The sequence below is a fragment of the Mercenaria mercenaria genome, chromosome 15 (genome assembly GCF_021730395.1).
Source record: "Mercenaria mercenaria strain notata chromosome 15, MADL_Memer_1, whole genome shotgun sequence".
NCBI classification, from domain to species: Eukaryota; Metazoa; Mollusca; class Bivalvia; order Venerida; family Veneridae; genus Mercenaria; species Mercenaria mercenaria.
The window spans coordinates 31,421,982-31,434,528 of NC_069375.1; the positions used below are offsets into that span (position 1 = coordinate 31,421,982).

The 12,547-nt window shown below is 35.9% G+C and overlaps 1 protein-coding gene across 1 annotated transcript in view; it reads right to left on the bottom strand.

Annotated features, from left to right (window-relative positions):
* The window catches only part of LOC123550331 (zinc finger CCCH-type with G patch domain-containing protein-like), a 56,600-nt gene that overhangs the window by 35,806 nt on the left and 8,247 nt on the right, over positions 1–12,547 (bottom strand). The window contains exons 5-10 of the mRNA XM_045338763.2: positions 11,530–11,624; positions 9,052–9,114; positions 5,969–6,129; positions 5,551–5,711; positions 2,840–2,948; positions 213–401 (exon numbers count right to left, since the gene is read on the bottom strand). Coding sequence (XP_045194698.2) covers positions 213–401; positions 2,840–2,948; positions 5,551–5,711; positions 5,969–6,129; positions 9,052–9,114; positions 11,530–11,624 — 778 coding nt within the window. The remainder of the gene's footprint in view (positions 1–212; positions 402–2,839; positions 2,949–5,550; positions 5,712–5,968; positions 6,130–9,051; positions 9,115–11,529; positions 11,625–12,547) is intronic.

Genomic DNA, 12,547 nt, shown 5'->3' on the forward strand with positions numbered 1-12,547 from the left:
CAATATTGATTTCCAGGTAAAAACATGACATGCCCTAGATTAAGCAATAATACGGTTATACAGCATGGGCTTTGATAGAGGAATTTGCTCCCATCTTACGATACTACTGGCATGCTATTTAACAGCCATCTTACAACTTATTACATGGTTTTGTAGGAATTTACCATGGTCATTAAAAGTAGGGTTAATTAATATACTGAATATCTGCTTACCCTTTTTCCCATGCAGCTTTTTATTGATGAAGTCAAACATATTGGGCATATATTGCTTGCCGACTTGATACTGTTTCTTTAGTTTTTCTTCTTGTTTCTTCATCTTTCTCTCTTGTTTCTTCATTACATCAAATAGGTCTCTCTCTCCAGCTATTTCCTTTAACTCCATGATCTTGTCCAATGATTTACCTGCAAAAATCATGTTTCAAAATAATTTTCACATGTCTTCAGTAACTAATAATAGCATGTAAAAATAGCTTTGTTGATTAAACTGAAAATAAAATTTTCTTTCTGTTGTTTTTTATTTTGTACGATTGAGATTACACTGAAAAGTTACACTCTTACACTGTATCAGTTACAAAAAAGTTACATGTTATGTTACAATCTAAGCATGTTACATTAAGACTATATAACATGTTACAATTCCCAACTATGGTCTTTCTGAACATTATGATATATTTTTTTTGCAAGAAGAAGAATTTATTTACAGTTGAAACTCGGTACCTAAAACTTACTTATTTTGAAATATCTGTTATCCTGAATGATACTAAAAAGGTCAACACCAACAAAATATTAACAATACTTTAAGTTTATTTTTTTGACCTTTTTGCGCTATGTTATGATAAAGATGAGTGATGTCAAAAAGACGAAACATCAAATGGCAGATTCACACAAATTCCTACATACTTATAGTATGTCTTGACATGACAATGTTAAAAAATTGTTGCCTACATAAAATTCTTTCACACATAAATGAAACAATGAAAAATGCCAGTAGTCTCACTATTTATTCAATGTATATGACATTTCAACATGTACTCAAGGATATGGTAACACTTTGAGCAAAATAAGCCATTAACAAGTACCATTTTTTAAGTTAAATTTTAAGCCATTAACAAGTACCATTTTTTAAGTTAAATTTTAGTAATCTTAAAGTAAAACGATTTGTCCCTTGAAATTTAAGATGCTGAGTTTCAACTGTACTTATCTGTGGTAGGAAGAAATTGAGCCAATAAAAAGTATGCTTAATTTTTTGCTTGAGTGTTCACCTTTTTGCTAAGATACAGTCAAATAAAATGTATAGATCTTTGTTTCTATTTTTTTTAGATGTTTGTCCATGATTAAAGAGAATCCCAAATTTTAAAAGTAACATTTAAGTTACAGCTAAGAACATGTACTTATCCAATTTTGTTAAGTCTAGATTAACGATAAACAAGACTGCAATGATGACCTTATATTGCTTATCTGACTCAAAAGAGCAAATGACTTCTCCATAGAGGATCTCTACACAATGCCATATGTTAAATGTCTAAGCTTTAGGCCTTGAGACTTTTAGACAAGAAGATTTTTGAAGTTTTACATAAGTCTGTGAAAAACATGTCACAGCCAAGAGTGGGGCCAACTTTGACCCGAGACGCATTATTTGAATAAAACTTATTAGAAGACCACTACACAGTGCTAAATGTCAAAGGGCTTTACGGTTTTAGGCAAGGAGATTTTTGAAGTTTTTCCCATGTAATTCTACGTAAAACAAATGAACCCAATGCAGGGCAAGTTTTGACCTCCAGGGACTTGATTTGAACAAACCTGTTACTGAACAACTAGACAATGCTACATACCATATCTCTAAGCTCTGACTCTTGCAACTTCATACAAAAAGATTTTTAATGTTTTCTTTCATATGAGTTTATATAAAATAAGGGGCTTTAACCTCAGATGCATGATTTGAACAAGCTTGGTAGTGAACCTACACACAAAGCTACATGCTAGATACCCTTGCTCAGCCGCTAGATATTTCAGACAATTTTCCTATATCAGTATATGTAAAATAAGTGAACAGTAGGGCAAGGTCAATACTGACTCCTGGGGCTCGATTTGAACAAACTTGGTAGAGGAACACTAACAATGCTACATGCAAAATATCTTAGCTCATAAGGCATTAGTATTTCAGACAAGATTTTCAAAAGTTTTTCTTATATAAGTCTATGTAAATCAAGGGAACCCTATGTGAGGCCAGTTTTGACCCAGGGGCATGACCTGATTAAATTTGGTAGAAACCACAACACAATGCTACATACCAAAAATCTAAGCTCTGGGCATTAAGATTTTGGAGAAGATTTTAAAACTTTTTCCTCCTGGTTGCAATGGCAACTAGAATATCACATGGAATGAATTTCTTTTAACAGTTTTTGTAGATGATCGCCCCCCCAAAAAACCATCCACCCCAAGTTTCATCAACTTCTGCCAACTCATTTCAGCGGAGATGCCGTTTGGATGGACGATGGAAGAACAATAGATGGGCAGATGGTGAGCGATCACAGTAGCTTACTCTGAAGCACTTCATGCTCTGTTAAGCTAAAAACAACTTTTTAAAGCATGCAAAATTTATATTTTGCCAATCATTTATTTCTTAACAATTCCTACTACCAATTTTACCACCTTGAGGTAGAAGATGGTGAAAGTTGAACGCATCCCTCTCCTGTCTTAACAAGTCCATGTTCTTGCACATATCCAATCTTTGACACAGTGATAAACAAGGTACCCTACTTGTAAAAATTTGGGCTTTCCAAACCCCCCATCTTAACACATTGTCTATTTTTGTAATGGTAATTTACTGCTTTACTAACCTTGAGGTAGAAGTTGTATAGGAACAGGTTGTATACGCCCTTCACCTGCCTTACCAAGCCCTTGTCCTGGCACGTACCCCATCTTAGTCAACAATCTACTGCCGATACCCTGAAATATAAGAATTGCTTAAGCTAACACATATTTTTGTTAACGCAAACTTATATATTTATGCTAATTAATGTATTTTTGTTTATGCTAAAACTATGAATAAAGAGGTAATCTTGTTTGAATAACTGTTGATACTACTCCGGGGAAATGGTACCATATGAGGTGTGGTCATGAATTCAATAATCTTGAAACCAACAGCCTCTAAACTCACTTGTTGACACCTTATCAACAATACTTACATTCATGCATGCCTACAGATTTGTGTCACATTATGCGAAACTACTAAGCTAATATTTAAATAAAAGACTCCCAACTGTTAAAGCTGAAAGAGGACATAATACCCATGTCTTTTTAACTATTTAATGGTGGTTATTTCCCTTTAAAGGGCCTGTTTTCTTTCAAAGGTTTAAGAAAACAAGAATCTAAAAGTTTTTTTAATGCTAACTCGGTCAGTGCTGATACAGATTAACATACAAATAACCTTGCATAGAGAAATGCTCTTTTTACCGCAAGTTTATCTCTTACATTTATCAACCATTTGCAACAAAATGGTGCATGACTTCCTTCATTCTTCACGTTTTAATCTTAACCACAAAAAGTTGGTGCACCAGCCATCAGAGCAGAGGGATATATGCCTAGCAAAGAGATATATTAAAATTTGAGTATTTTTTATTCTGTTCAAGATTTAAATCAAATCAACATAGTTCAAGCCAGTTTCAAAAGTGATAAACCACCAATGATCTTTGAGCCAGATGAATGACATCCTAACATTCAACCTTGAGCTAGGCTTGAATCTGTAGTGATGGAGGGACAGTCAAAGTCAGCCTTCTAACCAACAGACCAAGGAGACTGTAAGATATAGCTCAAATTTCACAGATGATGTTGCTTATGAAATAACTGTTTGTACCAAAGAAGTATAAAATACACAGAATTGTAACAGGAGATAATCTTGCGTAGTCTCGTATCACCGCGTTAACCAGTGTTATCTTATTGAAGCGCTTTGCTGACTTGGATCACCCGTGATCAAATCAACAGATGCTTATTAAAGTATAACACTGGCAATACGGCCGACCAAATTGGGTCAAATTTTCAAACGGCCACTGTTGTTTACTCAAATTTTGAATCATAAATTCATTCCTTCCCCGTGTAGAAAATACTAACAACATTAAAACAAGAGGGCCATGAAGGCCCTGTATCGCTCACCTGACCTACTGACCTAAAGATCATCAAGATAGTTTCATTAAGATATGGTCATAAATGTGGCCTTTAAAGTGTTAACCAACTTTTCCTTTGATTTGACCTGGTGACCTAGTTTTTGACCCCATATGACCCAGATTCGAACTTGACCTAAAGATCATCAAGACTAACATTCTGACTAAGTTTCATAAAGATACAGTCATAAATGTGGCCTCTAGAGTGTTAACAAGCTTTTCCTTTGATTTGACCCGGTGACCTAGTTTTTGACCCTACCTGACCCAGATTTGAACACGACCTATAGATCATCAAGATTAACATTCTGACCAAGTTGCATTAAGATATGGTCACAAATGTGGCCTCTAGAGTGTTAACTAGCTTTTCCTTTGATTTGACCTGGTGACTTAGTTTTTGATCCTACATGACCCAGATTCAAACTGCACTTTGAGATCATCATGAGTAACATTCTGACCAAGTTTCATGAAGATACAGTTATAAATGTGGTCTCTACAGTGTTAACAAGCTTTTCCTTTGATTTGACCTCGTGACCCAGTTTTTGATCCCAGATGACCCAATATCGAATTCATCCAAGATTTTATTAAGGGTAACATTCTGAACAAGTTTCATTAAGATTGGGCCAAAATTGTGACCTCTAGAGTGTTAACAAATTTTCCTTTGATTTGACCCGGTGACCTAGTTTTTAACCCCAGATGACCCAATATCGAACTTGTCCAAGATTTTATTGAGGGTAACATTCTGACCAAGTTTCATTTAGATTGGGCCAAAATTGTGACCTCTACAGTGTTAACAAGCTTTTCCTTTGATTTGACCCGGTGACCTAGTTTTTGACCCCAGATGACCCAATATTAAACTTATCCAAGATTTTATTGAGGGTAACATTCTGACCAAGTTTCATTAAGATTGGGCCAAAATTGTGACCTCTAGAGTGTTAACAAGCTTTTCCTTTGATCTGACCTGGTGACCTAGTTTTTGACCCAAGATGACCCAATATCAAACTCGTCCATGATTTTTATGAGGCTAACATTCTGATCAAGTTTCATTAAGATTAGGCCAAAATTGTGACCTCTAGAATGTTAACAGTCAAATTGTTGACGACGGACGGACGGACACAGGTCGATCACAAAAGCTCACCTTGAACACTTCGTGCTCAGGTGAGCTAAAAACACCATTAACATTATAAATGAACGATTATGGTAGAAAGTTCTTTACGACACAAATTTTTATCCTTCTGCTTTCTGTTTTATATACCGTAAAACGAGATCTCATTCAGTTCCCATGAGATGTTGGCGAGATTCGCTCTATATGCCGTTCAACTTGCCAATCTATTTATTTTTATAGCTTTTGTTGGTACAGATTAAAGTTTCATTACATATTCAACAAAGCAAACCTTTGTATGAGCTTCCCATTGACCGAGATCACCAAGACCATGTGACTTTGGTTTCCATAGAAACACAGGAAGTTCATCATCTTCATCTGAATCCTGTCTGCTGATTGGCTGATTATCTGTGATGTCATCATCTGAATCACTGGAAGCTTCTGAAGAATTAGCTAAAATAAAGATACAAAAACGGTTACTTAATTATAACTAAGAAAATACATTTTGTAAAGTGAAACACCCCAACAGAAAAGCATCCAATCTTTATTTGTGGAATGTATACTTAATGCTCTAGGTTGATCTTTTTAAATATATGCGAATGATATCAAAATATCACTTGATTCCACACATGAAACATCTAAAATTATGTATCAATTTGAGATGACAAGATTAATAAATGAACAGTGTATATCAATTTGTGACAACAAACCTAGAGGTAAAATGTCCTCGAATGCCAAGTACAAAGGTTTATCATCATAATCATCAAACATAACGGTGGCACCATCATCATGGAGGTCAACCACGGTAGCTTTATACCAGAGATCATCATCATCATACCTAGCAAGGCAACGGGACTCTAACTTCAACATGCTGCAAGAAAACAATAATGGAGGCCTAACAAATGCAAATGGTTGTACAGAAAACCTCGCTTATAAGGAACAGCTAGGGACCTCTAAAAATTGTTCCTTATAACCGAGGTTCCTTATATCTGTATAGCGAACTAGTTCCTTGTAACCGAGGTTTGTATAACGAACACAATTTGTATAGCGAACACTATTTGACTGACGTTTCATAAGAGCTAAGTGTTCACACTCCGGGCCGACCTTGAATCTTTATGTGAGGAAGTTGCTTAGTACCGGTCCTTTCCTGGAGAGATGGTAAGGTAAACTGCCTATATATATATGACTGACATAGTGTTGAAACGCGGCGTTAAACCTAAACCAAGCCAAAATGGTCGTCGGTAAGAATGACCGTAATTTATGTTTATTTTTGTCGGTTATTTCTATCTTCTTTTTACAGAGCGCTATATGATGACTATAAGATATGTTGCAGTTACTCTCCTTATCTTGCTTGACTGCATGTTATATGAATAGTCAACAATATTAATATAAAATAAATGTTCAGTTTTTTATGACAAAAATGTTAAATTAGACTACCCATTAAAATTTAAAAGTAGGGTGTTTATGACATACAGTGACTAGATAACGGATTAAAGTGTAAATTATACCTATACTTTTGCTATTGTCCATTTTAGCACCTGCTACAATTTTTACAATTGGAAATTGGTAAACTGGACTGTTTGCCATTGTTAATCACGTGTAATTAGCACATTTATTTCAACCTCCACGCAGGAATATTGTCAATAATCTTGAGTAAATACAAGTCTGCTAATGTTTAGTATTTGGTAATTTGATGACATTATTATATTTTATTTTTATCATATCCGTAAATTAACACACTAAAGATCATAGAAATGAAATATTCTGTGTTAATTCATGCGCATGAAAGCGCGTGATAGTGCCGACGTTACTCTGACGTCATCAGCGATCGTTTGTTTATTTCCGGTTTTCAGTAATTTTTATTCTTTATGTCTGTTCGCTATAACCGAGGGGTTTTCCATTGAAGTTCGTACTTTGGGACTGGAAAAAGTGTTCCTTATAACCGAGTGTTCCTTATAACCGAGTTCCCTATAACCGAGGATTTTTACATTGAATAAAGAAGGAATTAGATTGGGGAATTGAAAACTGTTCCTTATAACCGAGTGTTCCTTATATCCGAGTTCCTTATAAGTGAGGTTTACTGTACATTAAAATCTTTATAGTTATACTAAAATTTGTACCACTACTTTGCAAAGAAGCTGTCTACTATGTGATATTGGTATAGCTGAAAAGAAAAAAAATCCCTTTACATCAGGTTTGTGTGCTGTTTTTGAATACAGTACTCATTTTTTCCAACAGATGTTTGCTATGTAAATTTTTTCCTTAACCCTTGTTATTCTGGACACGATTGATTCTGCCTTTGTGACCACTGACCAGTGTAGATCATGATCATCATGCAGTCTGATCAAGATATGCACTGTTTGCCGTTCAGTCAGTATCTTTTTGGTAAGCACCCCTTTTAACAGTTAATGGTACTGTCCAAATTGAAAGATGGTCAAGTTCATTATAGAAATTTTGCAGGCTAATGGTTAACTCTATACAGAAATGACAACTGAAAACAAAACCTGAGCCCAAGATAATTTTGAACTTAAGCTAACCCTGAAAGCATACCAGGTGCAATTAAATATTAATAACTAACAAGGCAGTCTGAAAGGCAGCTAAATCCCTCGCATATGTTATAGATAGTGCAAGGGTAAACCTTTGACCTTGAGTTGTGACCTTGAATTGACATGGCTGACTCATGAATTCTGCACATTGTCTTGATGAGGTGATCATTTGACCCAAGTTTCATGAAAATCCTTCAAGGGGTTTAGGAGATACAGAGCTCAAACCTTTGACCTTGAATTGTGACCCTGACCTTGAGCTGACATGGCTGACTCATGAGTTCTTGATGCGGTGATCATTTGACTCAAGCTTGATGAAAATTCTTCAAGGGGTTTATGAGATACAGAGTGGACACAAAATGGAAGGCTCAAACCTTTGACCCTAAGTTGTGACCTTGGCCTTGAGCCGGCATGGCTGACTCATAAGTTCTGCACATTGTCTTGATGAGGTGATCATTTAACCTAAGTTTTTATAAAATTCCTTCAAGGGGTTTAGGAGATATAGAGCGGACACGAAATGGAAGGCTAAAATCTTTGACCTTGAGCCGGCATGGCTGACTCATGAGTTCTGCACATCGTCTTGGATAGGTGATCATTTGACCCAGGTTTCATATGAATCCTTCAAGGGGATCAGGAGATACAGAGTGGACACAAAATGGAAGGCTCAAACCTTTAACCCCCGAGTTGTGACCTTGACCTTGAACTAACATGGCTGACTCAAGAGTTCTGCACATCTCCTTGATGAGGTGATCATTTGACCCAAGTTTGAGGAAAATCCTTCAAGGGGTTTAGGAGATACAGAGCGGACACAAAATGAAAGGCTCAAACCTTTGACCCTAAGTTGTGACCTTGATCTTGAGCCAGCATGGCTGACTCATGGGTTCTGCACATCGTCTTGATGAGGTGATCATTTGACCTAAGTTTTATAAAATTCCTTCAAGGGGTTTAGGAGATATAGAGCAAACACAAAATGGAAGGCTAAAACCTTTGACCTTGAGTTGTGACCTTGACCTTGAGCCGACAAGACTGACTCATGAGTTCTGCACATTGTCTTGATGAGGTGATCATTTGACCCAAATTTCATGAAAATCCTTCAAGGGGTTTAGGAGATATGGAGTGGACACAAAAGTGTTACGACAGATGAAAGGACAGAAGGACAGACGGAGACCATTCCTATAACCCCACAACACTCGTGGCGGGGGATTAACTAAACTGCATCAATATTGTGTATCATTTAACATGTGACCTACCTATAATCTGGATCCTGATATTCCTGAAGATCTTCTAAGGGGACAACATGACCATGACTGTACCTGCAAATTTAAAGGTAAAATGAGTCAGCTTCAAGTTCATATCATGCGTATACTACACTCTTGCTCAACTTATATATCTATAGTGAAATTTATTTGGCTACTTCAACCAAAATCAGATATTATTTATGGAGGAAAAACAATCACACGCTCTTGCTGAATTACTGATGCATACCTAGCCACCTTTCAGCTCCTATTCTAGCTGTGAAAAGTATACATGTGGTCTGGAATTATACTGTAAAGAATTGTATTCAACATAACATAAATGTTTTGCCCAAAAAACTCATCACTTGTTAGTGTTATCATGCATAAAAATGGCAAGCAGGTACTGTAAAAGCAGAAATTTTCGTGAGGGTTTAATTTTTGCTATATTCGTGAGGCCCTACATCTCACGAAAATTAATCTTAGTGTAAATATTCACCATTAGTATAATTCAAATTCAAAGTATGATACCTTTTTTTACAATTTTGCAAATATTAAACCTCGCGAACATGCTCAAAATTTAAAATTTGTGAAATTTTGACCCAGCAATAATATGTGCTTTTACCAGTCAGGGGTGTAACTGTTTTAAGTTATGTAACCTATTTCAGTAATTTTTTTAGCATTTTATAACCTGTATAAGTTATAAAATATAAGTCAACTCAGGTGTTATTCAAAAAAAGTCTTTTTGCCGTTCTCACAAAGTGACCTATACAGTGAAATAAGTAGCAATCTGTGGTTAATCAAATTCTCTTTTAGTCTGATCATGAGCTGATAAGCATAATAGGATGCTAAGAGTTTTATAGCTTTAAACCTTTTGCATAAATCTTTATCAGCCTTGCGTAAAAAAATTTACTGCATAGCTGGAAAGATAAGAGTTCGAGGCTTCAGGAAATAATTGCATTAGTCACATTCAAAATGAGGAATTGGCACAGAAGGGCTTTGTAATATTTTATGATAACTGAAACAAGTTATGAAAATATTAGCAATAACTCAAATGGGTTATAAACTGCGATAACTTGAAACAGTTACACCCCTGACTGTTTACAGTACTTTATGTACATTTAAAAGTAAGATTTCCTAAGACACCTTTTCTCCATCATAAATAGACCACTTGGACCATTTTTCCTGCCATGTGGAAAAAAACTGGGATATACATCTTAGACAGTTTGCTTTAGTATAAGAATATCTTTTACAAAGTGTAATTTTACCAGTGGTACACCAACAAGCAAAAATGTGAAATCTGATATTCACAAGTGCAAGACATTTTAATCTTACATACAAAATGCAAAATGGCTTTCCTGTGTTTCAACAGTTGTAAACAACTTTACCCATTTTATCTAAAATGCATGGTGTGCAACCTAAAATATCACACTTAGATTTACATAACAGAAAGACAGATCATTCCAAATGAATTTTCCTCTGCTTTCTCTAAAAACGATCATGTCAAATGTCAATTTTTTGACTGGATGTAACAAATATACAACAATACCCAAGAGCTGAATTCTAGCATACCTAACATTGTCTTTTGTTTTAATGGTGGTGTAAGACCTTATTTAGGTGGGTTTTTTTGGGGTGGGTGTGAGTGAGTGGGAGAGTGGGGGTGGGGGGGGAGAGGGTGTTTAACATCACGCCGACACAACTTTAGTTCATATGGCGACTTTCCATTTTTTTGATCATGGAGGAAGAGCCTAGGTGCATTAGGGCATTATTTCATCACAGAAGGGCACCTGGATAAAACCAGGGATCTTTCATTAGCCAGCCTTACGGCTTCCTCAAATGAAGAACTCTATGCCACAAGTAGTAAGACTCAAACCCACATAGGTGAGGGGCAAGTGATTTGAAGACAGTGAACTTAACCAAGGAGGCCCCCAGTAAGACCTTAACCTTTAGTCTGCTGGCAGCAAGTGATTCTGCAGTCTGATCAAAAATTTTCAGTGAACACCCCTGTGAATAATAAATGGTACTGCCCAAATTGAATTATGGCCCAGTCCATTTTAGAAATTTAGTGGGCTAAAGGTTAAGTAGATATCATTTCAGGCACAGACTATGACATGGGTTAAGCCACTGACTTTCCATACATCTTGAAAGCCTCTTCACATGACAGAATTGTACTTCCTATGTAGAGTTTAGAACCTGCAGTGCAAATGGTTTAAAGCAAGCAACTGTCCTTTCCAGGTGATTAACCCTTATCATGCTCGACACGATTGATTCTGCCTTTGCGACCAGTGTAGATCATGATCAGCCTGCACATCCATGCAGTCTGATCATGATCTGCACTGTTCGCCGTTCAGTCAGTATCACTTTGGTAAGCACCCCTTTTAACAGTTAATGGTACTGTCCAAATTGAAAGATGGACAAGTTCATTATAGAAATTTAGCAGGGTAAGGGTTAAGACTGTCAGCGAAATCTTACAGTAGTAAAATTATCTCCCTTTACCTGCACTCTCCTTCACTGAATCTGCAACTGCCACCTAGAAAGTATTTACATGGCAGCATTGCCATATGTGTAGGATTACAAAACATCACCCTGACCTGAAACACATAAAAGGAAGTAACACAGCATAACAGCATATGTGTAATAGCTGTATTACACAACAAAGGCACTCAATAACTACAATACACTTATTTGACCTGAAACACTTAAATGGCATTAAGTTTCTCTGTACTTAAATCAGACAGATTTCAAAGAACTTCATCTAAAGTCTTACGCAAATGAACTTTCAGTAAGGGCTATAATTTACTACATATCTAAAACTAAAAAAAAACATACAGGAGTAATGTACATGAAGTATTCCTATGAAATATTGCTTGCTCAAGCACAGACGGTTTGAGAACCCTGGCTATTTTGAGCAATTCAAGCATTCCCTAGCCATATTACATATATTTACAGTTTGGATCACAGAAACTCTGCATAGCTTAAGCATTTTGGTCATCTCTTTGCAACATCCAGCAATTAGTGTTTTACTTTAAATATTTTGCAAATAAACAACCACTTCTTCTAGAAATAAATCAATCATCTATATAATTCTGTCAAAAATACAATTAGAGTTAAGAGGATTGTAACCACACATGCAGATGATGATTATAAACAAATATTTTTAATTTCAAGTCATTAACTTTTAAAGTACCAAAGATATGTCTATAAACAAAGCTTATGAAAAAAATTATTAATAATAACATGAAAATAACTCCAAGTATAACAACTTGGTGACCTTGACCTTGGGTATAATATGCCCAGCCCCTGCACATACTTTGTTTGTATGCTGGACAATGTTTATGTGAAGTTACAGTAAGATCATTCTCATCCATCAGATGTTCGTCAAAATCCCGAGACGAACCTCTGATTTATTTCTGTCGTTTATTTGGTGAGCATGCGCACTCGTAATTACTACCGGGAGAAGTTTCAGCCAATCAATGTTCGCCACTATTTGGCACGCCGAATTGAAATTTCAAAC